At 37.7% G+C, this 26,280-nt stretch overlaps 1 protein-coding gene across 2 annotated transcripts; it reads right to left on the bottom strand.

The window, feature by feature from the left end:
• Positions 1-13: 13 nt before the first annotated feature.
• On the bottom strand, positions 14-24,747 carry LOC121507488 (plakophilin-1-like). Of its 2 annotated transcripts, none has more exons than XM_041783874.1 (13): positions 24,382-24,747; positions 21,068-21,150; positions 17,595-18,211; positions 17,336-17,477; positions 12,044-12,251; positions 11,437-11,596; positions 7,791-7,908; positions 6,533-6,709; positions 5,400-5,570; positions 5,073-5,226; positions 4,664-4,850; positions 4,439-4,523; positions 14-675 (listed from the first exon to the last, which is right to left on the bottom strand). In XM_041783874.1, the coding sequence occupies exons 3-13, from the start codon at positions 18,149-18,151 to the stop codon at positions 601-603; spliced, it is 2,034 nt and encodes a 677-aa protein (XP_041639808.1). In that variant the 5' UTR covers positions 18,152-18,211; positions 21,068-21,150; positions 24,382-24,747; the 3' UTR covers positions 14-600. The 2 variants fall into 2 exon arrangements, with proteins under 2 accessions (XP_041639808.1, XP_041639807.1); XM_041783873.1 differs by lacking the exon at positions 24,382-24,747 and adding an exon at positions 23,683-24,068.
• Positions 24,748-26,280: the final 1,533 nt, after the last annotated feature.

The raw sequence follows: 26,280 nt of genomic DNA, 5'->3' as shown, positions 1-26,280 counted from the left end.
TTTGCAGTAGATTTCTGCTGGCTTTATTAACACTTGCAGAGACAAAGAATCACACACAAACAAAAAAGCTTACTTTAAAAAATGTAAACACGCAGCACTGTTTAAGACAATGAGCAAAACAGCAAAATCACAACAACTGAAAATTTCCTGTAATTAGTTTTCATTTTACAAAATACATTTTAAAATGTACATTATTATTTTAGGACATAAAAACTGCAATTTAGTGCAAAAACTTTTTTCCCTTATTTAAAACAGCAAGCTCACGCTACCAGGTAGCTAAATGCATCACATGCAGACAGCATTACAGCAGGAAAAAAACTAGAAAAGCAAATGAAAAAAAACAACATCTGGTTTCTAACATGTTAAATATTTACCTTCACCTATGTTCCTACAGCATTAAAGGGCTTTGGATGGTTACTTTAAGCTGATGGAATGATTATATGATTGCATGTATATCTATATAAAACAAAATCTGCAAGTCTTTGTGAAATGAGAAAGGATGCTGCTCGGCCTTTGAGCGTTTCTGTCCCAAGGGTGTGAAGAGGACTTCCAGGTGGGCAAAGCAGTGAAAACTTTCTGAGATCTGTTTCTGCTGTTCTGTTAATCCACAATTTGAGCCAACTTGTGTGCTGCTGTGGTGATGTCGTTCATGAAGGAGGCCTTAGTCAACCCTTGCTGCAGGATAAATAGGTAAACATGAGTCAGTTTTCTGTCCCATAGAAAAAACTTGCTTATTAGTCAACAAAAAAAACATTTGTACTGTTAACACCTTCGTTTCTTAGAAAAACTCTGAATTTGAAATAGCCACCTCATAGTTCAAGACATTCAGCCAATACAATAGTACAAAAAATTGAAATTCCCCAAGTGGTCGCTTAAGACTGACTACAAAACTAAGCAAGTTCTATAGACTGTAGCTTCATCCACAAAGCCATTACAAGGCGTGATGTTTATGTCATTGTGACATTTTCCCCCCACTATGAATGTTGTGAAGATACAAACCAGAGCCCCTCCTCTGTGCTGGCTTTGGAGTAACTGAGACATTCCCCTGGATCCCTGAGTACAGGATAGGCAGAGCCAGGGAAAAGTGCAATGCTGTGTGTGCTTGCATGTCTGACTCTTCTGACTACATTGTGCTTTCTCGTGCTTCCGCAATTCAGAATTAAAAGGTGGGGACACCAGGCAGCATGCTGTCATGGTATCAGTATGAATGTCTCTGTGAGTAATGACAGTGAAGCTTTGTTATGATGCAGTTGAGGAAATGCACTGTGAAAACTCATCCAAGTAGTCTCATTTTTTCCATTTGGACTGCCTGTTCAAGGTGTGATACTGTCTCGATGACATTTCCCCTTCAGCATGAATGTCACAATGTTGTAATGCAGAGAAAAAGCCCCCCTTTGTGCAAGCATTAGTGGTAGTAGCAGAGAGAAGACTGCTGAGACCAGATTATGTACCTTTTATGCTTCCACCATGCCAAGATGCACTGTGAAATGATACCATTATTACGCCACTGCAGAATCAAAATAATTGTATAAAGGCATTATGAGCAGAGCTGCTGTCATAGATATGCACTGTAAAAAGAGCTAGTTAAGTCACTATTGGTTTCTGATGCTGATTTATGAGTCTCATCAATTGTGAAAGCCTTATTGGGAAAAACTGCCTCAAACTGATTTTTTTATTCAATCTAAAGGCAATGAGGTGGAGCTGAGGTTGGCATCAAGCCTCTTGGCAAACAACTACAATGTGCCTGCCCATCGGTGTGGTCAGCCCCTCCCATCATTATGAATAACTTTAATACTTAATAAAACCCAAATAGAGGAGTTGTGAAAAACACCAACCACTCTACAGTATGTGCCGATCAACAAAACCTCCAAAAGGCACCAGAAACACCACGGCTAAGAGGATAAATTCAGTGACTGACTTAGCAGAAATAAAATACCTAGTGCTCACTTAATGACACCAACACAGTTTCCTCATGCAAACAGCAGAAAATTATGAATACAAAATAATAATAATCATAAATAAATACTGTACCAGTATTTATTTAGATGTTATCACTAATTTGCAGTTATGCTCTGTGCCTGCCAAACCTGGTCAAGCACAGACACTGATATGCCACGTGGGGACACTTTATTTACGGTTCTCCCAACCACAGAAGCCAACAGCTATCAACTGATATCATTATAGCCTCTAACAGGCATAGCTAACTCTTTGGGCCTCCAGTGATGGATGTGATGCAAAGAACAAAGAAAAAGCTTCAGTTGACACAAGTCTGTTGGTCCAGACCTAAAACTCCACAAACTTATTCATGCATATGGCTTACGGACAATATATTGGGTGGAAATATCAGCAGAAATGTCCATATCTACGGATAGGATAACTAATGTTTTAGGCTGATATTTGCAGATACCAACACCAATAATATCATGCATCCATAATTGTTCGTAGGGTTGGGTATCGTTTGTTTGTTTGTTTTTTTCAGATACCAGTGCTAAATCAATACTTTTAAAATGGTACCAGTACCTAAACGGTGCCCAAATTGGTACTTTAAAGACCCTGTAAAGTGAAATCCAAAGTTTTTGTCTTACCACTCTAGATATGTTGGAATATGGTTGCTGTAAACGTGAAAACACTGAGATCTACATGTGACTGAATTCTGGATTTAGGCCATTTCACCTCTTTCCTGGCTTGGGTTCATGTGGGCGGGGCCAATATGTGGGCTCACGATGTCATGAGCCCATAGTAGGGTATGACCCCGTCCCTCTAACACTACAATATTGTGGAAGGAAGCAGTCACCTGGAGCAGGGACTTCTGGGTTCATTTTGTGCAAAGGGATTCACTCTTGTACCATTCTATAATGTTCATGTTTCATTGCAAAGTTATAGTTATGCATGTTTTGTTTATTGGTTCATGTTTTTAGGGGAAAATATTTTTCCAAGTATGACACCATGAGTGAGGGGGTTAATGCTGCAGACTATCTTGCTTGTATGTGTCTTAATCTGTAGTTCTAAATAAAAGTTAGCTGCTCATGCGTACTGTGTAAGGGCTTGTTAAACTCATTCAACTTATCAATGAACCACTCCTCATCACAGTTTGCCACAATCTAAAATCACAGAGCAGTTCATCTCAGTACAGACTATTGTCACGGTGGTCTATGGATCATTTAAAGCATCATAGCAGAGATCTGGACAGACTTTGTCTCTTCTTCTAAGGTCAACAAAAGATCAAGAGACACACCATCCTGGAGCAGGTTTTAGTGCCTCTTAATTTTATAATTTTAATTTTATAAACTTGGAGATGCTTTATGTGACTGAAATTTGACCTGGGGGTTCATAACACAGGGATCTATCATACGACAAATGTAAATACAGATTTATTTTTACTTTGCAGGGTCTTTAAGGAGGGGAAAAAAAGGTTGGCCAATGGCACTGAAAATACTTTTTAATTGCAAATGTATTTGCATTTATAAAGTCCACTAGAAATACTTCATACAAAAAGTAATAAACCTTATCCAACTACAACTAAACTTTGGGACTAAACTTTGACCCAGGTAAAAGTCAGAATTTTTTTTTTTTTTAATCTCCTTCATCAATCTGATTTACAGTGATGCTGCTGCGTGCATCTCTGCCTGCCTTCATACAGTTTAAAACATTTCATACTGACTTTCATACAGACCGAAAACTGACTTTGAAATCTTAACTTTCTCTCTCTCCTCTTCTGCTCCACCCTTTAGTTCATATGTTAATTTCTGACACAACTAAACCAACTCTGTGGAGAGAGGCCAAATTTAAATCTTCAGAAAGACAGTTGATTAATCAGTGGGCGACCGCAGGGTGGCTCAGTGGGTAGAGCCAGTTGTCTCTGAACCAGAAAGTCAGGGTTTATCTGTCACACGCTGATGTGTCCTTAGGCAAGACACTGGACCCAATTATCTCCCGCTGCTGCATTTGTGGCGTCTACAAGTGTATGGATAGGTATAGATGGGACTTGTTGATTATGAGGCCACTTTACACAAGTGCCTTTGCCATCAGTGCATGAATGTGGAGTGAGAAAGTGTAACCTTTGAGTGGTAGATGACTGGAAAAGCTCTATGCTAGCTCAGGTTCATTTAGCATACATTATTTTACACATTGAGGTTAAAGTGGGGGCTCAGAATCCTCATACTTCTTCCTGCGAACATGCTGTCTTACAAGTGCAAACTCAGTCCTGCATGTGCCTCCTTGAACCTGAGCTGCTGGATTCCTTGGCTGTATCTTTTTAGTGCCTCATTTATGTTGGCTGGGCACTGCCTGAGAACTCTGCCTAATCCTTCATCCTTTCTCCTTCTGTTTCTCACAAATACCTCAAAGAGGTGTGGATGCCTGTGGTTGAGGGTAGCAAACAGAAGGACACACCCAAACCCTGACAGATCTTGGCACTGAGGGTTAGGATTCAACTCACCTTTTTCAGGCAGCTTTGTAAATCTTTTTCTGACCAGAGGTTGTAGAGGAGCTGGGCCGCAGCTTTTTGGGATTTCGGCATATATCTAAAAGGAAGGAAAATAATTTATGATCAGTCTGGAAATCTAACATGGCTGCAATGATAAGTCATAGGTAATCCCGTATCTTATAAAATCTTATCTAGCACATATGCAGGCGTGTTCTCTCTCTGCTCATGTTACCTTACCTGTTTTGGCAGCGTTCATTCAGCGAGTTTATCAACTTGCAGTTTAACAGTTGCTTGCCCATCTCAGGATCCTTCATAAGCAGAAGGTTGGTGGTCTGGCAGGCCATGGCTAACGTATCATCAGACTCGTTCCCTTCCTTGGTGCCTGCACTGATAATGCTCATTAGCTCTGGGAGAGCTTTACGAGCTTCACACACAAGACAAACAAAGCCCACTGGTTATTTAACAATAGCAAACACTTGTAAAACTACAAACGGATGCATTGGACGATGGATTTCAAATCTGGCACGTGTACAGAAGGCTTATTTTCTTCCATACAACTATTTTTAAAAGATTCATCCTGTTTATGCATTAAAGAACTTAAGGCAACATATTTTTTATGTCATTAAATCACATGTCTGCTTCTTACCAACAGAACTGTGCAGATTTGGGTTCTTGGTCAAGTTCCCAACCAAAGCCACTGCATTCCTTTGCAGGTTGACTTTCTTTGACTTTAAAAGGGGAGTGATAACACTTAAACCATTCAGCTTCTGCACAATGATCTGACTCATTACACTGGAGACCTGCAAACACAGAAAAGACCTTTGTCAAATCCTTTGTCAAAATAATCAAAATTTTACTGATAAAACCATAATTTTGGGTTTGCCGTAGTATTTGTTCTACTGCACAGAAGTAACTCAAAGACAGATTTCTTCCCCCCTGGTCAGTATGCAACATTACAATTTTTTTTCCTTACAATTCCTTCATGTGCAGTGAGGTTCTGCATTGCTCCGCAGCAGGCTTCTTGTGTTTCTTCTTGCTGGCTGGTGGCAAGCAATGACAAGTAACTCTGCAGAGTTTTGGAGTGAATCAGCCAGCCTGCTCCATTAGGTTGTGGGTCCTCAACTACGGGGAAGTCAAAGTGGCGCTACACAGGGAAAGAGGAAGATAATCTTCAACACAAGATGTTAGCACTTCGACTTTCAGAATATTAACCCAAGGGTCTTTTTGAAAACTACGCACATTTAAGTGATTGTTCAGAATAGTGTTCCTTTGCTGGATGCAAAGATGCAATACTTTGAACACTGATGTGTTTATTTTGTATAAAGGTTTCATACAATAGAAAAAGTAGCTCCTCTGGAAAAGGTGTTACAGGCTAGTGTAAAGCCATTTAAAAGCTTTAATGTGATCTCAACTTCAATAATGTTTATAGAATAAACAGACAAGTCACAATAAAGAATGGGATTAAGGACTAACAGGTACTGTCTAGACTAACTGACAGGTTCTTTGGGTACTGTCAACAGGTACTTCTGATATACTATTATAACTTTAAGCATCTCCTTAGCACCGGTGCATACAAAAGTCAATTCCAAAAAAGTTGGGATATTGTGTAAAAAGTAAATATTGACAGTATAAAGAGATTTGCAAATCCTTTTCTCTGCATAGTCAGAATGTTTAACTTTTTGGAAATATACTAATCTGTGAAAGATGTATGGGCAAACAGTTTATTTACGACATTCCCCAACATGGAATTGTAAGGAATTTAGAGATTTAAGCATCCACAGTCTGAAATATCAAAAGATTTGGGAATCTGAAGAAATGTCTGCACTTAAAAGGCAAGGCTGACACCAACACTGAATGCCAGTGACCTTCAACTCCCAGGTCAGCATCATTCTGTAACAATATGGGTTAGGGTTAGGGTTAGACAGTAACAAGGAGAAGAAAACCACCGTCTGTTAACACATAACAGACGTGTATGTGTAACACACATGTGTAACATGTAACACATGTATCTACAAATATAAGTTAAGACTCTACTCTGAAAGGAAAAAGCCATATATCAACAAGTGTTGCTGGCATCATATTCAGTATGTTTAATTTTTGTTTTACCTCTTGCTCTGGTGATTTGCCCTGCGGACTGAAGCAGCCAATGGGGCCGGTGTCGCCTGTGGGTTGGCCCTTGTTGACATTTTTGGCTAAAGCTTGAATCCTGCTGAAGAGAGCTGGAGCCTCGTCCTCCAGCTGGAACGTCAGGTTGTGCAGGATGCACACACAGTTTTCTGCAGACTATAACAACAAGCAGATAACAAAGACACCTGTTAGACTCAGAACTATGCTTGAATATATTGTACATCAACTTCACACATAAATGGCAACAGCTCACATTAGTAGCCCTGACTTCTTATTGCTTTGTAACATATTCAGTGGCATTTAATGAAGTCTCAGGTTTTTTCATTACTCTTTGCAAATTGTATTGTTTGCTGAAAGAAAAATATTTCTTTGTTCTTTTCCTTGTGTCAAATATTTAAGCTGCAACACAGAGGTCAGTCATAATATAAGGATTTGAGACTGACGATGATCTTTGATGCATTCAATGCAAAGTAGTTGCATAGTAAAAGTACTTGCATAGAAAAAGTACTGCCATTAAATGTATAACTCATTTTGAAGCTATTTTCTTTAAGTTCTCTCAGTGTCCTGGTTTAAAATAATACGGCTGGTTTAGTTGCATGATAAACAGTGTAGGCCTTAATCCTCCTCCAGTCAGAAAGATGTGATGTATACCCAAAAAGGCATTTAAACACAAGAGTTAAATAACCACAAGTATGTCCAATGAATTTCTGAATAATTCTGTGATGTAAACAAAGCACTTCTCTGTAACTAGAAACTTAACTGGTGGCCTACAATAACCTCCAGATGATTGGTCTGTTCCCATGATTGTATAAAGGCTGCTTACAAAAGCACATAGTTTCTGTGCAGCAGAAAACCAAGCACAACCTCATCATGACTCTGTGACTTAACCATTGTTTACCAAAGTAAAACTCCGCTCTGCAAACCACAATCATCAGCTTCATAATAGCGCAAACTTGCTTCATCATCTCATCTCAATGTTGACACAGCTGAGATTTCACAATATCTATTGATCTGAATGACTACTTTTGTAAATTAAAGGTGAACTGAATGCATTTATGGAGACTTAAAATACACACGTTATCAGATGAGACTCCGTTTTTCACAAACGTAATTCAAGAGGTTTGAAGTGAAAGAGAAAGACAGAGGGACTCTGGAGGAGGAGGAGGAGGAGGAGGAGGAGGAGGTGGAGGAGGTAGGCAGGAAACACTGTTGACAGACAGTATAAATAAACATTTACCTTATCATCAGGCCTTTTTGCTTCCACACAGTCTCTTACATAACTGGTCAAAGAGTCAACCAGACCTCTACACTTTCTCATTCCCTGTCTGTTGCTCTGCTGCGAACTGCTTATGTTTCTGTGGAAAACAAATACATTTTACATATGAGTTGATATTAAAGAGAATACATACACTGACATGAAGATATGAGGCACATGTAGCACAAACACTGTATTCATGAATACATTTTGCAAATATTGACTTTAGAATTACTCAGGAACTGTGCTATGTTTGTTTTAGAGACTGAAGCAGTTTGAACAAGCATCCATCAAATGTTAAAGAAGTGATTAAATCAAATTATGCTTGATATGGATATGACACCTTCTTGAACTCAAACTGTAATCTTATACAATCAAGGAAGTGAACAAGAGAAAGCAATGTCCAAGCCAAACAGTGAAAGCAAAGTAATTCAGGAAGTCAGTTATATCTTTTTAAAACTCCCTCAGTACAAATGATGACTATCAATCAGCTTATATCAACTGTAATAGTGGATTCATTAAAGTGCAATGCATATAGATTTTGATAACACTCACATAAACAAAGCCTTAACACTTTGATATTGAAAAAACAAACAAAAAAAACAAACAACAAAATGCAGCCTCTTTAATCAACCAACTATTTTGATCAGTAAATCTCTTTAGATATAAAACAAAAACTTAAAATGACAGGCTGGATTTAATGCACAAAAGCTGAATCCCATTAAATAATATTTTCAACCGATCATTTCATTTAAGAAAAACTTAGCAAATATCTGTTTAAAATGTTTAATCAAATTGAAGATTTGTGGCGGCTGTGGGTCAGTGCTAGCGACAGCTAACTTTCAATCTCCAGCTACTGCAAACATCATTTGATTTTTCAGCCCAATAAGTTTTAGTTTGTTAACCTATATAATATTTGAAATGTAAATTCTGTTACATTATGTATCAAAATGTTTATCAAAAGTTTACCACATGTTATCTTTATTCTTTTTTTTCCATTAAAAAGGCTTCCTGCAACTATGAAAATCATCCTCAATACATCCTATCTATAATGAATAATCTGTTTGAAGGATTTGGAGTTGTAATTCAGATAAAATACCCCTAGATTAAGACTATTTGACCTAAAAAAGAAAAAACAGCTACTACAGATAAGTAAGTTATAACCAGTTTAGTTTACAGTAGTCATTGCTGCAGTATTTTGAGTGCTTTTATGTCCTTACTGCTACTTGTTTATACCCACTTTGATCAATTTAGACCTCTTTAGCTCATCATGCATAGCAAACAATTAATTACATGGTTTATATGAAACTTGGCTCATAACAAATCTATTGTGCACATTATCCCTTACAAACCTCAGTATGGAAGCTTTTTTAAAAGTATGTAAAATTCTTAACAACTCCTTGGTGTACATCTGATACTTCTGCTACAATGATAAATGAATTATTTACCTATACAAAAACAAGTTTAATTCTAGAGCTGGGGACATGTCAGTTCATCACTTAATCATCAATTACTGACTTCAGGGTTTTTTCAATCTATTTTTAACTTTTAATAAAATGACAGTATTAGAAACCTTTAAATTTTGATAAATTTCTGTTGAAGTCATCTTTGAACTAGATCAAAATGCAATTTCAGCTGAATCATGCTTCAAAAGCAAGATAAAAAAGTGGTTTAGAAAGGAATCTTTGTTCAACAACAGTATTGCCGCAGATGAACAGCTGTAGGGGTGTTGGTCACGCTTTGAAGCTCACTGTGCCAAAACCATTGATCCTTTTGACCTCAAATCTTTTTTGTGAGCAAGAGATGTGTGGCTACGTTTTGCCGTTTATTACCTCTGCCAAGGAGGTTATGCGATTGGCAGGATTTGTTTGTTAGTTTGTTTGTTAGCAACATAACTCAAAATGTTATGGACGGATTTTGATGAAATTTTCAGGAAATGTCAGAAATGGCACAAGGAAGAATTGATTAGATTATGGGAGTGATCCGGATCACCATCTGGATCCAGGAATTTTATAAAGGATTCTTTACTATTGGGAGATAGGGCTAATGGTGGAGGTCTGCGCTCTCCAAGTGCTTTTCTAGTATAACTGTGGACCAAATATTTTTTTCAGGAGAGCAGTTTGTTTTGTGAAGTTTTGCCTCCATTTCACACAGCTCTTCATTTACCCCATTGTAAACGTCTGAGAGAGCTCAAATATTCATGAAGTTTGATCAGTGATTATAAGAAATCTGTAAAAGGTATCAATAATGTGAATCATTCCTGCATAGCTGAAGAGTTTGTCTACGTTTTAAAGCAAAAATGAGTATGTCCAATCTGTATGTGGAGGTGAGCTGAAGTTATAAGCCTTGCAATTTGAAACCATTTTAAGGGATTTAAAGAGCTGACCCCTCTGACATAATGTTTTTTAAGCTTTGGAAAAAGCAAAACAGTTAAAAAAGTATAAAAAGTATAAAAATTTATTATAAATAGCTGAAAGGAGCACCAGAAGCTGAAGATTTTGATAGCAAAATAGTGAAATAGCCCAAGAAATGCGAAAGTTATGAGGAGTTGAAAAAAGTGTAGTTTTTTAAAAAAAAGCCCCATTCATTTGAATGGGAAAATTTTTGCAGAAAAAGTTAAATATTTTAAAAATTATAAAGGTTATAAATGAGAAAAGATATAGCCATCATGTCCTAAAAGAGCTGAATAGAATAATATTAGAATGATGAGCATAGCTCAAAGAGTGAAAAAGGAGATAGGGTCCAAAAAACGTATAGAATTAACAAAATGGGTGACGCGAATATCAATAGTGCACTGGATTTATCTGGAGTGTACTTGTTTACCCAAGAAAGAAGAAAGACACAAACCCCACCTTTTACAAGGTAAATGGATAACACACCTAAAGAAGAGCATTAAGTCTCCTGTAATTTAGAGGATTTTTTTTGAAGAATGAGCCAAATGTACATCTCCTTTCTTGATGCTTTTATTGTGAAATGGTTCTCTACATACATGAAATTATGTATTTTAATAATAACGTACCTCACAAGTAGCAAGTAGATCATTTGTATCTGAAGCAATCTCTAAGGGAGTAATCTGCTTGGATGAAATCTATTTTTCAATTTGGATTGTGGGGACCTTTCCCTGATGCAGCAGGACCATTTAGTTGGAAAATTCTAATCAGGAGAGTACAATTAAACCTCATATGGTATGTTAAAAGGTGCTAAAAATTGCTGTTTGTTTGTTGATGGTCTGGTGGCTGCAAGATTGTGGCTGCTGGCTTGGTTGGATTTTGAAATGGTCCTAATCGCAAGCATCATAACTTTCTAGTAATGTATGGCATGATACTTATATAAAGCGGTTTGGTCAATAACCATGATAATAAGGAGGAAACACACTGGGATCCTGGGGACGGACAATCAAAATTTCAACAGGTTTTGTAATTAGTGTTATTGTCAACTTTCTTTAATACTAAACAGAATTAACAGCTCAGCAGTTATTGAGGTTAACGTCTTTGTAAACCGATTAAAGTTTAACAGAGGCAAATTGTTGGTTATCCATGCCCACCTCTGTTTAAGTTTGACAAGAGCACAGGAAACATGATAAGCAAATGAACATGATACCAGTAGCTATGTTGAATTTCTTGCTTACCGTAGACACGCAGTGGCATGAAAGAAGAGCTCAGGATCACCTCGGGCCCGGTCTGGGCCTGTTGTGTAGGGCAGGATCACTCGCTCCATTAGAACCGGTAGAGCGCTCTTTAGCAGGTCTGGCTTCAGGCTGTCAACAGTGGACAGATTCCACAAGAGACCTGAAAAGAAAATATAAATCCTGAGCATTTTAAAGTAGAACGTCAATCAAATAATAATTACTGCCCCAAGTAGAACAGTAAGGCACACTGCTTTCATTGATTTATCATGTGAGCATTTAATTTAATAAAAGGACAACGGTAGCATTTAGGCAGATGAAAGAACATGAACAAGATTTTCTGGATGTTCCTAATCTGTTTAATCATTGTTTAACCACAGAACATGTGAATCTGAATCAACTTGAACTTCAAAGCAAGAATGGTAGCAAGCTGATTTTGGCAACACATTTCAAATGTTATTGACACATTGTGGTACAACTGCTCAAGAAGAGGTTGACTCACAGAAGAAACCAAACAGGGTTAAATCAGACATATCTCTAGCTTTCTGTCTGCCTTATTTGCACGTCTTTCCATATAGGAATGATTGAATGTTTTAGAATTAACTTGTACCTGTCAGCTGTTTCTGTGTCTCAACAGAGTCAGTCTCTCTGAGTAGAGCCACAGCCTCCGTGATGCCGCCGCAGTGATGTATCTCTTTCTTGTTACTGTTGCTTTTGAATGACAGGGTACGAAGAGCAGCCGAGGCTGTCTGGTGCACTTGTTCATTAGGACTACGTAGTAGTCCAACCAGAGGAAGGATCCCATTCAGCTTCAACACCTGCAAGACAAGAGTGAGTTGGCAGAGCTGAAGGACTCTATCGTCTTCCACCGTCATAACAACAAAGAATATTGTAACACTTGGGGCGAGACTCTATCCCCTGTCCTACTCTGTCAAATAAAGGCACAAAAAAGTGCAAAAATAAATCTTTAAAAAAAGAAAAAAAGAGAGAATAAAATAACACTTGACTTTGAGACAGACATAGCAACTAAAAACACAACACAGTGGAAAGCTGCTTTTAAAACTAGAAAATGAGGGCACCCACACAGGGTCAAAGAGACTTGACTGAACATTAACTAGCACATGTCAGTTTTCCTCAAGTCAAACTATGTTTTTGATTTTAAACAGGGTCTGCATTTGTTCCCACAAAAGCCAATGATGTTTAACTATCCTGTACTTTACTTTTCCATGTAGTCATTTTCATCATTTATGGGAGAGTTCAAATTATAAACACAAACATGTGTGACTTAAGGGAGTTAACTTTTTCAAGCAGGAATAAGGATATGCAAACGGAGCACAAGTCTAATTTCACAAGTTCAAGCATTGACCTGATAAAACAGAGCAGATTTTATAACCAAATAATAAACCAAATAAAACTGGTTCAGTTGTGCTGTTCACAGAAACACTGGCTGCTCTGTTTTGAGAATTGTGATTTTAAAAGGGGATTACCTAAAATTCTGCTGAAGCCCTCCCTGACAGCAAACTTGTGAAATACCACAGAAGAGTGAGAAGCAGTAATTGATGGAGGCGTGTCTGAGGGAATGTGGAGTGTAACCTTGTTTGAACTGAAGCAGCAGTCTACTACGACAAGCTCTCTGCTGTGTAAGAATGTGAAGGAGGGCAGGTACTATAGAGTTTGCACATTGTTTACTCAGCTGCAGTTACTATTTATACAATCTAAAAGTGAACTTATTTGTTCAATTGAAGTAATACACTATTTTCAAATTAATTATTGTCTGATTTTGTGTTTTAACTTGATCAGCTACAGTAGGTTTGACTTAAAACGAAGACTTGTTAAAGCCTCTTGAGTTGGAACAGCTAATCTTGGCAAAGTACACCACACTATATTGTCCTACACAGGCTGTCAAACAGACAGACACTTTAAACTCAAGAGAATTCAAGACTCCTATTAAAGATATATTAAGAGCTGTCATCAGAATTGCACACCAAAAATGAAACTTCATTGTTCAGTAAATTCAAAACAGTTGTGTTGAATAAATTCAACATGATTATTTATAACTTCATTACAATAACTGTGTTGAAATTGTTATCAGCTTTGACTCAGTGGTGGAGTCATTCATCACTTATTCATAAGCTTTGCAGATGGATCCTAAGCTCTTGGAACCTTGCAAAGCTGATGGATTGGTGAGATTCCATGTCTGTCACCAGGAGGATCCATGTAGCAAAGCTTTATGCGCAAACACTCTTTCTTATTCAGACAATGACCGCACCATTCAGTGTCATAATGTCACACAAGCAGAAATAGGTGGTACCCATGGGTGTAGTTTAATTGCACAAGCTTTTACACAATGGCAACCGGTGAAGAGATTTGTGAGGATGCAACTATAGTGGCTGATTTATCAAAATTGGACATTTTTTTTAGTATAAGAAGAGTAAAGAACTGCACTGAAAGCTTTTCTTGGTGAAAAAGATGTTTTTGTTCTTCTTCCAACCACCTTCGACAAGAGTTTAACTAACAAACTTGCTCCACTGTAGGTGAACAACGATTGCTTGTAGAGGTTACATTATATAGTTTACTCATTGGAACATACCGACATCATTTGCTCTGATGGTCTAACTGGCCTGGAATAAATCTAACAATCAGAGAAATTCTGCAGTGGGGTGACAGGTTACAGTTCTTGCTTTCTATGTGATGGAGTGTATTCTATACATTGAAACTGGGGAGTAGCCAGCAACAAGAGGTTGTATATTAATGGAATTCGTTATTACTAAAAGGTGCTTTGCCATCAGCCTATTGTGGCATGTACGACAAACTGCATTGAGTGGCTCAAAAACTAGAGGTATTAATTTTTAATTATTTTAGTAAATTCAACATTACTGTGCATACTAAACTCAGAATACGTGTGTAAAGCAAAAGTCAACATAATACATAAAAGATAAATTTTAATGTGTCATTTTAATTTTTTACAAATACAGAAAATTTGAATTGACTTTAGTTGACATAACTGAATTGAATAAATGTAACATTTTATTTAAGCCCTTTATATTTTGTTAAACTTTTTTATACAATTTATCAACAGGTGTTTATGTTTATGTGTTGATCCTACTGAAGACAATCAATTGCTCATTAAGGGCACTGGTTTCCTGATGGTGATAATCAAACGTGCTAATACTAAGATTATCAACAGTAATGTGTGAAGGGCACCTTCTGGGGTTATAATAAACCATTGTTTGCTTATAATACTTGGCACAGCTGCTATCATGGTGTCAGAGTCCAAAGTATACAATAAACCTCAAAGGGTGCTTCTCGTTACAAAGTTTTGTCCATCCTTGCCTCCTCTCTCCTTGACTGCCCAGAAATCATTCTGCCTCCGCCATGATGAAGAACGTTCCAATTTTACTTATTTATTTATTTGATAAGGACAGTGCACGTCAATCAGCATTTTCGCAAAACACGTCAATGTAAATATTCCGGAATTAGCACAATAGCTAAATTCCCTCTGTTGTCCTAGACTCCTTAATTGCACCTGGAGGAGGCGAAGATGGAGGAGAGAGGAGGCTCCTGGGGGAGCTCTGATGGAGGAAACACCAGTCTATCCTCTGCTGAAGTCCTTCTACTTAAGGCGCAATGTGATTGGTTAGCCAGAAAAGCTGCATCTCTGCTCACGGTTCATGACTGTTTTTTTATTCTTACAGCACTTATTTGCTTGAAAAAAAACCTTTAAACAAAGATCGATCAAATAATAAATATAGTTACCCACTTAACTTTATACAGGATGATATAATCCTACAGAATTATGAGGCAGAAGTTTGTTTATTGTTCCTAAAAAATTAGCATAAACTCACTGAACTCTGAGGTAGATTATTGATCAGATTACAGATTATGGTGAAAGACAGCCACAGTTGTGACCTAATAACATGGACCTGTAAGATACATAAATGAGGACATTAACAATGATTAAATGGCTGAGTTTATAAACCAAAGTAATTCCAGTGATAATCAGATTTGTAAAATAAATAATGTTTTTTAAAGACATTTTATGGCTTATTTTGGACAATTTTTATGCTGAGTCATCGCAAAAGTTTTTAAAATTATTTTAAATATGGGTCTGCTAATGTTTAGCTTTGAGGTGAATCAGCTGATCAGCCCATCATCAGTACATGACATCGCTCAGACTGACGCTATGAAGCGAAGGACTTCTCATTCACTAAGTTGTGCCTCCTCTCTCCTCCCATCTCTTCCTTGCATCTCTCTTTCAATTCCTCTCTGGGTGGAGCTAAGATGCGAGGAAGGAAGGATACCAAAATGTGAAATGAGAAAGACCTAAAGTCTCATCAGTAGCATCGCATCATGGGAGGGGGTACAGAAGAGGCTGGACTGAACGATCAGATCCAAGCAGGTACTCAAGAGCTACCACTGAAAGTCAAACTAAAAAAAATCCCCTGTATTAATTAAATATGCAAATATAAAAAGATGACTAAATAATTCCCTCTTAGAGTTGCAAATATCTTTCACCAGTTGGAAAGTTTTTTCTTTCTTTCTTTCTTTTTTTTTTTACAAAAGTGCAACGAGCCATTATCTTGTTGTTATTATGAATTCCTCTTTTACATTTAAATCTTGAACTTTTCTTTTTTAAAAGGGAAACACTGTGAGCAGAAAAAAATTGGATGTCACATCAATCAATTTGTTTCCCAGATTAAGACAACACTCAAGCAAGGTACTACTTGCCAATCTTTTCATTTACATATTATCACCATCGCATGTGTGAGAGAGGGAACAAATAAGAGCAAGAGAGAGAGAGAAGTCTGTTGGTGTTCCTCTCCAGTAAGTTCACCAACACAGTTATGTCTCTTAGCTGTTCTCACAATAACATATGACCTTTTTAAAATGTAAATTCTGCACGTTCATTTCTATTATCTGATAATAACCAAGCCTGAAAAAGGATTTAAGGTTCATAACAGTAGGAATACCTTCTTTGGTGCACTAACATGGAAAAAAAATCTGGTTGGTCTTTCCTCCAAGTGGTTTGGTGCACTGCGATAACAGTATGGTTTGCAATTATTAAAGTTTCTACTGTCAAGGTCACCGGTTAAGCTCAGTGGGTGGAGTGTGCTCCCAAGTACAGAGGTTATAGTCCTCAAAAAGCCCGAAACGTCTTGCATTTGTCCTTTTTTTTGCCACCCACAAAGCATACCCTATGCAGTGGGGATCAAAAACAACAGCTGAGAAGCTTTTCTTCCCTGTTTTGTCATAACCATTACAGGAAAGTGTGATGCGCAATTTATCAAATAAGCTTTCTAGGGAGAACCCCTATTCTAGGGTACAGGTGTGATTGAGATGAGAACTCAATTTAAGCTGACAAGTTAAGAGCCATAGTGATTTGTCATTTCCAACTGAGCCAATTCTAAGAGTATCTCTTTAATGTGAACCAAAGGAAATGGTTCCTGTTTGAGAGCCAGTTTTCTTTTTCCCATTTTTTTATCTAGTACTGACATTAAGAGCCAAAAAGACTTTTAATAAAGACTTGTTTAGAAGCCAAAAGACTGGCACTTATTACTGAGCTGAGTCAAATAATTCAGGTCTCTAAAGAGTGGCTGAATTCCCACCAATACAAACAAGGCTGAATACGCATCAGCTGTGGAAACACAAGCAAGATCAGGGTTCATTGTACCTAACTGTACTAATCAACCGGGACCTCACCATGTGAGAAGTAACTCAAACGGGAAATTCAGCACACAGACACAATTAGAGGAGATCATGAGTCATGGACGGGTTTTCATTCTGGCAGGAATATAGCTTCGTTATTTTCCCTCCGCTTTTCTCAGACATTCCACACTGACTCTAACATAACACACATGGAAATAATTAACAGTCTAAAATGATAAGATAACAATGCAAGTACCTCCTCTTTGGCCTTGTCATCAATGAAAGTATTGTGCTGTATGAAGGATGCGCCGCAGTGCTGAAATGCCTCGTCATTGATGGAGAGATACTCCACTGCCTCCTTCATGGTGAGGTCTGCAGCTCCACGGTTTCCATTTGACCTGAAAGATTACCATGAAACCAGAGATACAGATATAAAAGAGATTGATTTAGATATAAATATTATTCACATGGCTAAAGTCATGAAAAAGAGTCATGTTGGTTACAGGAGCACTCACCCAGATTCTGCTTTAGTCTTAGTAGCACTCTCTGTGACTGTAGACTTTGGAAGAATCTTTACTGTTCCTACTTTGCTGCTGACAAACTTGGAGTTTGTTTTTGTCAGACCTGTGCCGTTCACAGTAGAAAAGATGGGCCGAGGAATAGTCTGAGACTTAGACTGAAAGTGACCCTGACTAAACTGCTGATTCTTAATCTGAATCTGAGTTGGACTCAGTGGCTGACTTTGACTAAATATCTGATTGTTAGTCTGAATGTAAGTAGGACTCAGTTGCTGAACTTGACTGTGAATCTGAGTCTGAATCTGTGGCTGAATCTGCGGCTGAAGCTGAGGCTGTGATGCAGCACCTTGTATGAACTGACTTCTGGACCTTTCTACTCTGTGCGTGCTCATGTTGGAAAGCAATCTCTGCGAAGGCCCGGAGCGTTTTGGCATAGAACGCTGCCAAGCCAGATCAGGCTCGCTGCGGCTGGTGATGGTTTGTCCAACTGCCATGGAGCCGCCTGCGCCTAAACTCTTCTCATAGTGATAGCTAGAAGTTGCTGCATTCCTCATCACATTGGATCCTTTATTGTTGTTGACAACCTGACGGTTGCTGTTCCTCTCCAGACTGACCTGTGGAGCCAAAAAAAAGATGGTTCATTATTAAAATATCTTTTGAAGGCAGAATGAGTGACTCTACACTGGTAAATCAAGTTGAAATGTTGTTTTGGAGTTAAGCAGTGCAGCTTGATTATGTGTAGGTCTGGCAGCCTTCGTGAGAAAGTCTGATGAATATATTTCTGTTTGACAGGACAGAATGACACTGGAAGGATCTCGAAACGGGTGTTTCAGGAAAGTTTGGGAGAAAAGCTCAACTTGGGAATAAGGTTGTCAAAATGTATGATGCTACAATTTCAATACTTCTTAATTGTATCCAAAAGAAAATACCAACTGTCCAAGTAAGTAACATCGTATGAAACAAGCTACAACTTGAACTTCTGTCAGCTTTAAATAAAAAAAGAAACCCAGGAATGTACAATCAGGACTACTGAATGCTTTTTTCCTGTCAAATTCAACTTGTACTTAACTGTGACCTCTGTCAACCGCTGCACCCCTGAGGTACACATATTTGATAAGACAGGTGGATAGGAGAGCAACGAGTGCTCCAAAAATTGCCAGGAAACTCCTGCTTACTGCTTGAATTGCTCTAAAACTTTGAGAACACTTTGATTACAAAATAATGCCGATGTTTTCACTTCACTTAAATAGAACCTGTCAGACAAAGTGAAGTAGGCTACAAGATCTCAAAAAGAACCACATCATGCCACAATCCAAATAAATTCAAGAACAAATGAGAAACAAAGTGAATGAAGTCTGAAAAAAGGTTACAAAGCCATCTCTAAGAACAGTGGCGAGCCTTCCGTGCAATGACGACTCATCCAGGAGGTCACAAAAGAACCGAGAACGACATCCCAAGAAGCAGGACAATGACCCGAATCATAACAGCAAGTCAACCTCTAAATGGCTCAAGAAAAACAAAATTAGGGTTTTTGAGTGGCCAAGTCAAAGTCCAGACTTAAATTCAACTGAGATGCTGTGTGCCTTAAATGAGCAGTTCATGCTGGAAAACCCTCCAATATGGCTGAGTTAAAACAATTGTGCGAAGAAGAGTGGGACAAAATTCCTCCACAGCAATGAGAAAGACTCATCACCAGTTATCACAAACGCTTGAGGGTGACACAACCAGTTAGTAGATTCAGGGGCAATTACTTTTTCACACAGGGCCAGATAGGTTTGGATCCCCCCCCTTAATAAATAAAAATATCATTTAGAAACTGCATGTTATATTTACTTGGGTTGTCTTTGTAAGATATTAAAATGGGTTTGATGAAAATACTTTTTCATGGCCCCGTACATTGATCTGACACCTTTGCAGCACACATATTCTTACAGACCAGGCTGTCCTGAAAAAATAGATGTCTATAACTGAAGTGAGCTTAAATGAGTTGAGATTCTTTGCCCATTTTTGCATAAAAAGTCCAGACATACCAAAAGTAGAACAAACTGGCTTTGGGTTCCAAGGGTTAATAAGCTACTTAACTACTACAAACAGCCATGGAAACATTTGACTGTAAGTCACCACTTTGCAAGGTCACCTTTTGAACTGTAACACTGATGTTACTGTCATTATTTTTACAGATTAATAACACATACATGTATACTGTATTCTATACATGTGGGAAACTGTGGACTTTGTTTATAAGTTTGTCTTGAAACTTTCAGCAGTTGTTCTACCTGCTGTTGTGTTGACTGTCACACCTCTCTTGCCTCTACCAATCATGTGTATACTGCATCTTGCATCTGCATCATGTTATTTTTTTGAGGACATGCATAACTGATGCATCAACCTGACACTGAGGATGCATGGTAGCAATGATGCATCTGCACACATGCAGTTAACAACAAGTATATATCTGATTCAAAGCTTTATTTTTCTCAGTGGGCAGCACACTAATATAATGAGTTACTTTCTCTCTGTATGTAACGCAGTCATCACAACTTAGTTTAAAAGCAATGCTACTCAACACTCTTCCAATCCAGCAATACATGTATAAGATTTGCTTGTTTTGTCAAAATAAATCATGACTTATAGCCTTTATTCATATAAATAGAAACTTATCAAATCTTACTTAACTTATTGGAGTTCTGAAATAACTTTTTTAATCAATCTCCTTTGCAACATGAAAGATAAACCACACCATTAAACTTAATTATTACTCATTAAACTTATTATGTCTCCCAGCAGTTTTTACTTTATGTGGTTAGGCTTTTGTTTTTTTTTATTTTATCCAAAATGTTGCTTTACGTTTTATTCTACTTTGTACTGCAGCTGTTGCTCTGCACTGTGTGGCCTAAAAAAGTATGAATATGGGAATATAATGTTTCTTACATATTTCCATCTTTATTTTAAATGGGTTGGTAAAATATTGTTTTAAGGTCACCATAACGCAGACTAAGTCAGATAAAAATGAAGATCTAAATTAAATTGTTATTCCAAATATAAAGACAAGGTTTAATATTATCTCTTATATTGCAAATGAGAGTAAGGATTAATTTTCAGAAAAAAGGGTATTTAGTCCAATATAGACAAAATCTGACCAATCAGATTCAACATTGTAACTCCTTGATTGGGAAAACCCTAATCTAATCTGTTTCACAATTCACGGGAAAGCAAGTTCCAGGAAATCAACATCTAAAAACAGACCAAACAAACCCCCCCAAGTCATTATAGCCCAGAGATAGAGAGGACACTCCTCCTAGGGTTGTTTAATTCCAACGAATATGAGATATGAGAAAGATTGCTTCAGCCCTGCCTCAGATTAATATTAATTCTTCATGACAACACTGTGATAATAAAAAAACAGAAAGAGAAGTCAGACTTGCCAGCCAGTGTTACAATAAAAAAAACAGAAAAGCTTCACAACTTACAGCTTTAGAAAATCCATTTCCAAAGAACACGCTTCCATCAGATGCACTTGTCTTGAAGCCATCTGTGAAGTCATATACAGGGCCTGAGGAGAAATGTGGAGGTTTATCAGCTGTTATCATATGTACTGTACATACCTGATGTCAATGAGTTGATTTATCGCTTTGGTTTAAGGTAAAAGGAAAAGTGTTGCTTAGTCATTTCCTCTGCAGCTAGTTTGGTCTGTGGTTGTTGTTAAAGATGACTTTCCATACGAAACTAAAGGATAATCTGAAGTCCAAAAAAGAAACATCAAACAAATTTAAACCAATTCATTACATAAAGACCTCTCTGGTTATAATTCTCCAACAGATATTTTTAGTTTCTTGCAAACACGTGCTATTTTAAGTGCTTAATCAGTAAACCATCCTATCTTTTACCTTAAAAATATATTTATCTAATAAAAACAGTCCAAAATCATAAAAAAACACCTTGAGACGTTTTCAGCAGTAGAACAGAAACTCCTCCTCAGGTGAAGAGGTTCATGTCCAGAGCCAGAATCCCTGGTTTAAGGGGGTTACCTTCTGTTGTTGTTTTTGGTTCAATATGCCTTTATTGGTTTGGCTACAAAAGCATGCAAGGGTTTTAAATACACCTGCAACTTCTGTTATTTTCTATAAATGACTGTTTTTTTTTGTTTGTTTGTTTTGTTCGCTGATCAGGCATTCTACATCAACATGCTTCGGAGTTCATACTATTTGGGGAGGTTTATTGAAGCTTCACAAATAGCAGGGCTAGTTCTGGGCACAGGTGAAAAAGACCTAAGGCCCAGTGGATTTCTGTTTTAAATGCCATAGTGCTTTTACAGTCAAAAAACACAAAACAAGATCAAAGCAAAATTCTATGCACATATTAGTGAGTAAACTTTTTTTAAACTTTATCTAGGGTGCCAAATTAACTAGAGCCTGCCCTCACAACTAGGATTTAAGAAATATTGAGGTCAACGGGCTCCAATGACCCCTTGCTCACACAAGAAACATCTTAACATAACCAAAAATGACAGTCAATTTGATCAGTAAGGGCCACATTCATACTGATGTCTGAATAACAATTTAGCCAATGGCCAATAGCTTTGTTTCCTCATATCTTTTGATGTCACACTCCCACAATGCCAACATTTTCTCTGTTTGACCGGGAAAAAGGATCAGAGTTTGATTACTGGCAAAAAACCTTAAGCTATCAAATGTTTTACAGTCCAGCATCAGATACACTTTCCAAAGTTCTTTGGTAATTTGAGGCTCTTTAAACAGGAAAACATAATAGAGCTCTTCATTTTTCATTACCTTAATTTTCCACAAAATCTAATTCAGGCACATACAATTAGGGAATTAGGGATTCTGATACCAGCATCGCCTATCACTGTCAATACTGAGCCTAAGTGCTTGTACTCATAAAAAATTGCAGATTCTGTACTGTGTACCTTTTAAAGCATGTTTGTTTGCCTCCTATTATGTGAGTATGGAGTCAAAGTTGGAGCCATGTCTGCAGTTTGATGATATTTTAATATAAACGAGGATGAAAAAAGTTGAGGAGAAAAAAACTATGCACCTAAAAACTGTCCACAGGAGGGATGAAGAACATCTAATGAAAATAAAACAAACTTCAAAATGTATTTCAGAACAGTTATGGGATTAGTAAGCGCTCATATTAGTAATCAGTATCAATGAGTACCAAAACGTTAAGTACTTAAACTTGGTCTGAAAATAAGAGGTATCAGTGCATCCCTACATACAGTCACCAGCACAGGAAGTGCTTCTAAAAATGAATCCAAGACTTTAATTGTTTTAAAGAAAAACTTGAATTCAATGTCCTGTAAAGGATTTGTAGAATGATTTCCAAGTTGCTGTCCCAATAAGTCTCCTCATTAAAAAAGAAAGCTGGGATTGATGAGGTCCAGCCACATTTTGGACCTTATATAGATTCTTGAAAGTAGGTGAGCAAAAAAATCAAAATTCTCTGACATGTTCACAACATTATAACGTTTGTTGTATTTAAATCAGGTGTCCATACCCTCCTCTCTGGATTATTTAACAGAGCATTGTTTTCAGTCTTCTTTACTTCTGTTAATATTTTATATCAAAACACGTCCAAACAGCAGACATTGCTACAATTTTGTCTACTTGCTCATCATGCTGTAATATAATATCTAGTACATCATTGGCAGTGATCTGTGAGGATGAATTGGTATTGTCACAGATATCAACATCTGTATGCAGCCCTAACTGACAAAGCAATTCTACAAAATCATCATAAAAAGGCCTATCAACATGGCACAGCTTAGATAAGAGATTCTTGTTCAATAAGGTCCAGATTTGGTAATAATGCCCATAAAACATCCTTTTAAATTATTAAGCAACTATAAACCAGCTGAAACACAAAGTTAATTCCCAATATTTATATCTGAGCCTGTTTGTTGTTTCTGAAAGAGAACAAAGGCTTACTGGAGTTACACAAAGTTTCATGATAGTATGTACAAGTTTGGCAAAGATGCTTCAACCTCTGACTCCCTCCCTTAGTTCTGGACTATATTTGTTTCATCCTCATCCCTTGTTAATAAAACAGTATTTTTTGCTCTTACTTGTTGGAGATAAAGACGTAGACCCGCTCCTAGCACTACTGGACTTTCTCGACTTGGTCCTCCTCACAGTCTGCACTTGTTCCAGGACTCGCTGTTGTCCTGAGCTGAACTGATTCGCGGACGGCAGAGCCAGAGACGTGTCGTCAACATTATTGATGTCAATGACTGATTTCAGCGGCTCCTGACTCGTCATTTTTCAGAAAAACTGTCCGTCCGGGTCGCCGAAAGAGAAACAATGTCCACCGGAGGCTCAAACAGGAAGCCAACGAGGGAGGCAACCGCGTCGGTGAGTTCGTCTGAAGTAATTAAAGTGCACCTTGCCCTGCCCAGCCTCCTCCTACAAACCGCGCCCAGTCAGACAGGCACAAACACTAAACGCCTACGAGACTAAACTGAGGGATAGCTTTTACTCTTACTCTCTACACTTTCTCTGACTTGTCTTGACAAACACTCGGTTAATAGTAAACCTGTGAAGCTGGTTAACATTTTTACCCTACGGCAAATAGAGACAGGAAATCCTGCAAAACGAGTGGAATTAAGGACGCGTCTACTTTATTAGCGTACTTGTACTGTAAGAGACTCCATTTATAACTTGCCAAGATACATTTCATACGAATTTTTCCAGACTATTACAAGAAATTTTAGTATCAAAGTTGCATTGTTTTAAAGGCTACATAAAAGAATATAATTAGTACTCACAGAAATGGCTTCATGTGTGCTCTTTCTTGCATTGTGAGACGAACCAGGTATACACTTCAACTTTTAGCACCAGCACCCTGTTAACTCTCATAACAGTGGAAACATATTGGGTCTCGAACGGTCGCTCCTCAAGTAATGGGCCAAAAAATGCATAAGGAGAGCACATAGTGGACTGGCAAAACGATATATAAATTAAAGTGTGTTTATAGATAACTACTATACATTAGGTCTCATGTAATGAGCCACAGAAATGCATAAACGAAGTAACATTTTGGCTAAAGAGCAAGATCACAGGTCAACATTAGAGCTACGATTTTAGCTAGCAACTGGTAAGCCTGAATCACAACAACAAATCAATACCAACACAGAAATTTCTGATACTGGTTACAGAGATTCTCATAGATATGTCTAATACATAAAACATACGTTTTAGTTATTAAAATGTATCTTAATTTATTTTAAAATAACTTAATACAAGTAAATTTACCACAGTCACAGGGACAGCATAGTGCAGACTAACAGCAGTGTATGGGGTTTACCACTCAAATCAGCAGGGGCAGCAGTAGAGGGCGCTCGTGTTACACACAGTACCAGTTTCAGTGGAAACAGTATTAGGAGATATTAAACAGTATTCATTTCAGTGCTACCAAAACTTTTATGTGTTCCAACTAAAGTTACAAAGCACAAGGAGCTGGTCTCCACTTCTTCTTTTTTCAAAAGCTTTCTGATTGTTTTGTTAATATTGTCTTTAAATCCACCAGAAATGCAATCTTTCTCAAGTTCTAAACATATGAGAAAAATTGTGATTAATAACTTTTATTTTCATCATTTTTCTTTATCTTCTTCAATCACTTTTTTATCTTTCCACTTTTTATCAACCTTGTCAGATACTTGCCAACGCCGTCAAATGATTTTTCTTTTCATTTTACAAAAAATGATTACCCCCTGTTAATTTTATTCTCCTTACTTAAAATACCTGCTAATCCAAATGCAATAACATTTTGAAGAGTAGCTTAGTATGGGTTATATTAACGATAAAGTTAGAAAATCGTAAAATTCAGAGACGAGTGACTTCGTATGAGGGAAAAATAAAAATCAGTCAAAATAATGAATTTTATTTCTGAATATCATTACTGAATATCAGTTTTAGAATACTGAAAACTTGACTTTCATCTTGAATTAATTGAATACAAATTACATAAATTTTAGTGTCTGACAGAGTTGATAGAATCAAGACATAAAGGGAAAAAATTTTTGTAAAATACTCTGTCTTCTCTCAAGAAAATGAGGGAGTAGGGGCAGGTAGAGCACCATGCCACACCACGCCAGGCCGGGGTGTGTGTTAACCCACAACAGGCTACCACACCCTTAGCTCTGCCTCCCCCACCTTATTGCAAAGCTTGCTCTCTTTCTCTCTCTCTCTCTCTCTCTGTCTCGCGCTCCCTAATCTGTCTCATTTTCCCCTCTTTTTTCCTCTTAGTTATTGGTAATAATTGTTGCACTGTAATCATGAGTGGTGTTAAGGAAGGTAGTATCAGCATTGTCACTACCTGGAGCCTACATGTACGGAGCCTGGGTCTGTTGAAGGTGGCATGCTGTTGAGGCTGTGTGGGCCATGTGGTAAGATAGGTAAGATGATGTCTGCGTGTTGGCATGGTGGGTGGTGAAAGCCGGCATGGAGGGGGGTGGGTCTGGGATGCTGGAGATCACTGTTCAGCCCTCTGGAGGTGTCATGGGACTACCTGGACAAAACACTGACAAAAGAGGGTTCCCACTTGACAACCCCTGCAAAGTGCAGGTTTCTTACTACCCATGGGTCTGCACGGTTGATCGATAAGGGATTTCTTCACTGAGCGCTGATCCTCTTTATAGGGCACAAGTATCTTGTGTTTCATTCAA

The sequence above is a fragment of the Cheilinus undulatus genome, linkage group 3 (assembly GCF_018320785.1).
Source record: "Cheilinus undulatus linkage group 3, ASM1832078v1, whole genome shotgun sequence".
Classification (NCBI taxonomy): domain Eukaryota; kingdom Metazoa; phylum Chordata; class Actinopteri; order Labriformes; family Labridae; genus Cheilinus; species Cheilinus undulatus.
Note: the sequence above shows the minus strand (reverse complement) of the source record. Positions and strands in the feature narration are given on the sequence as shown.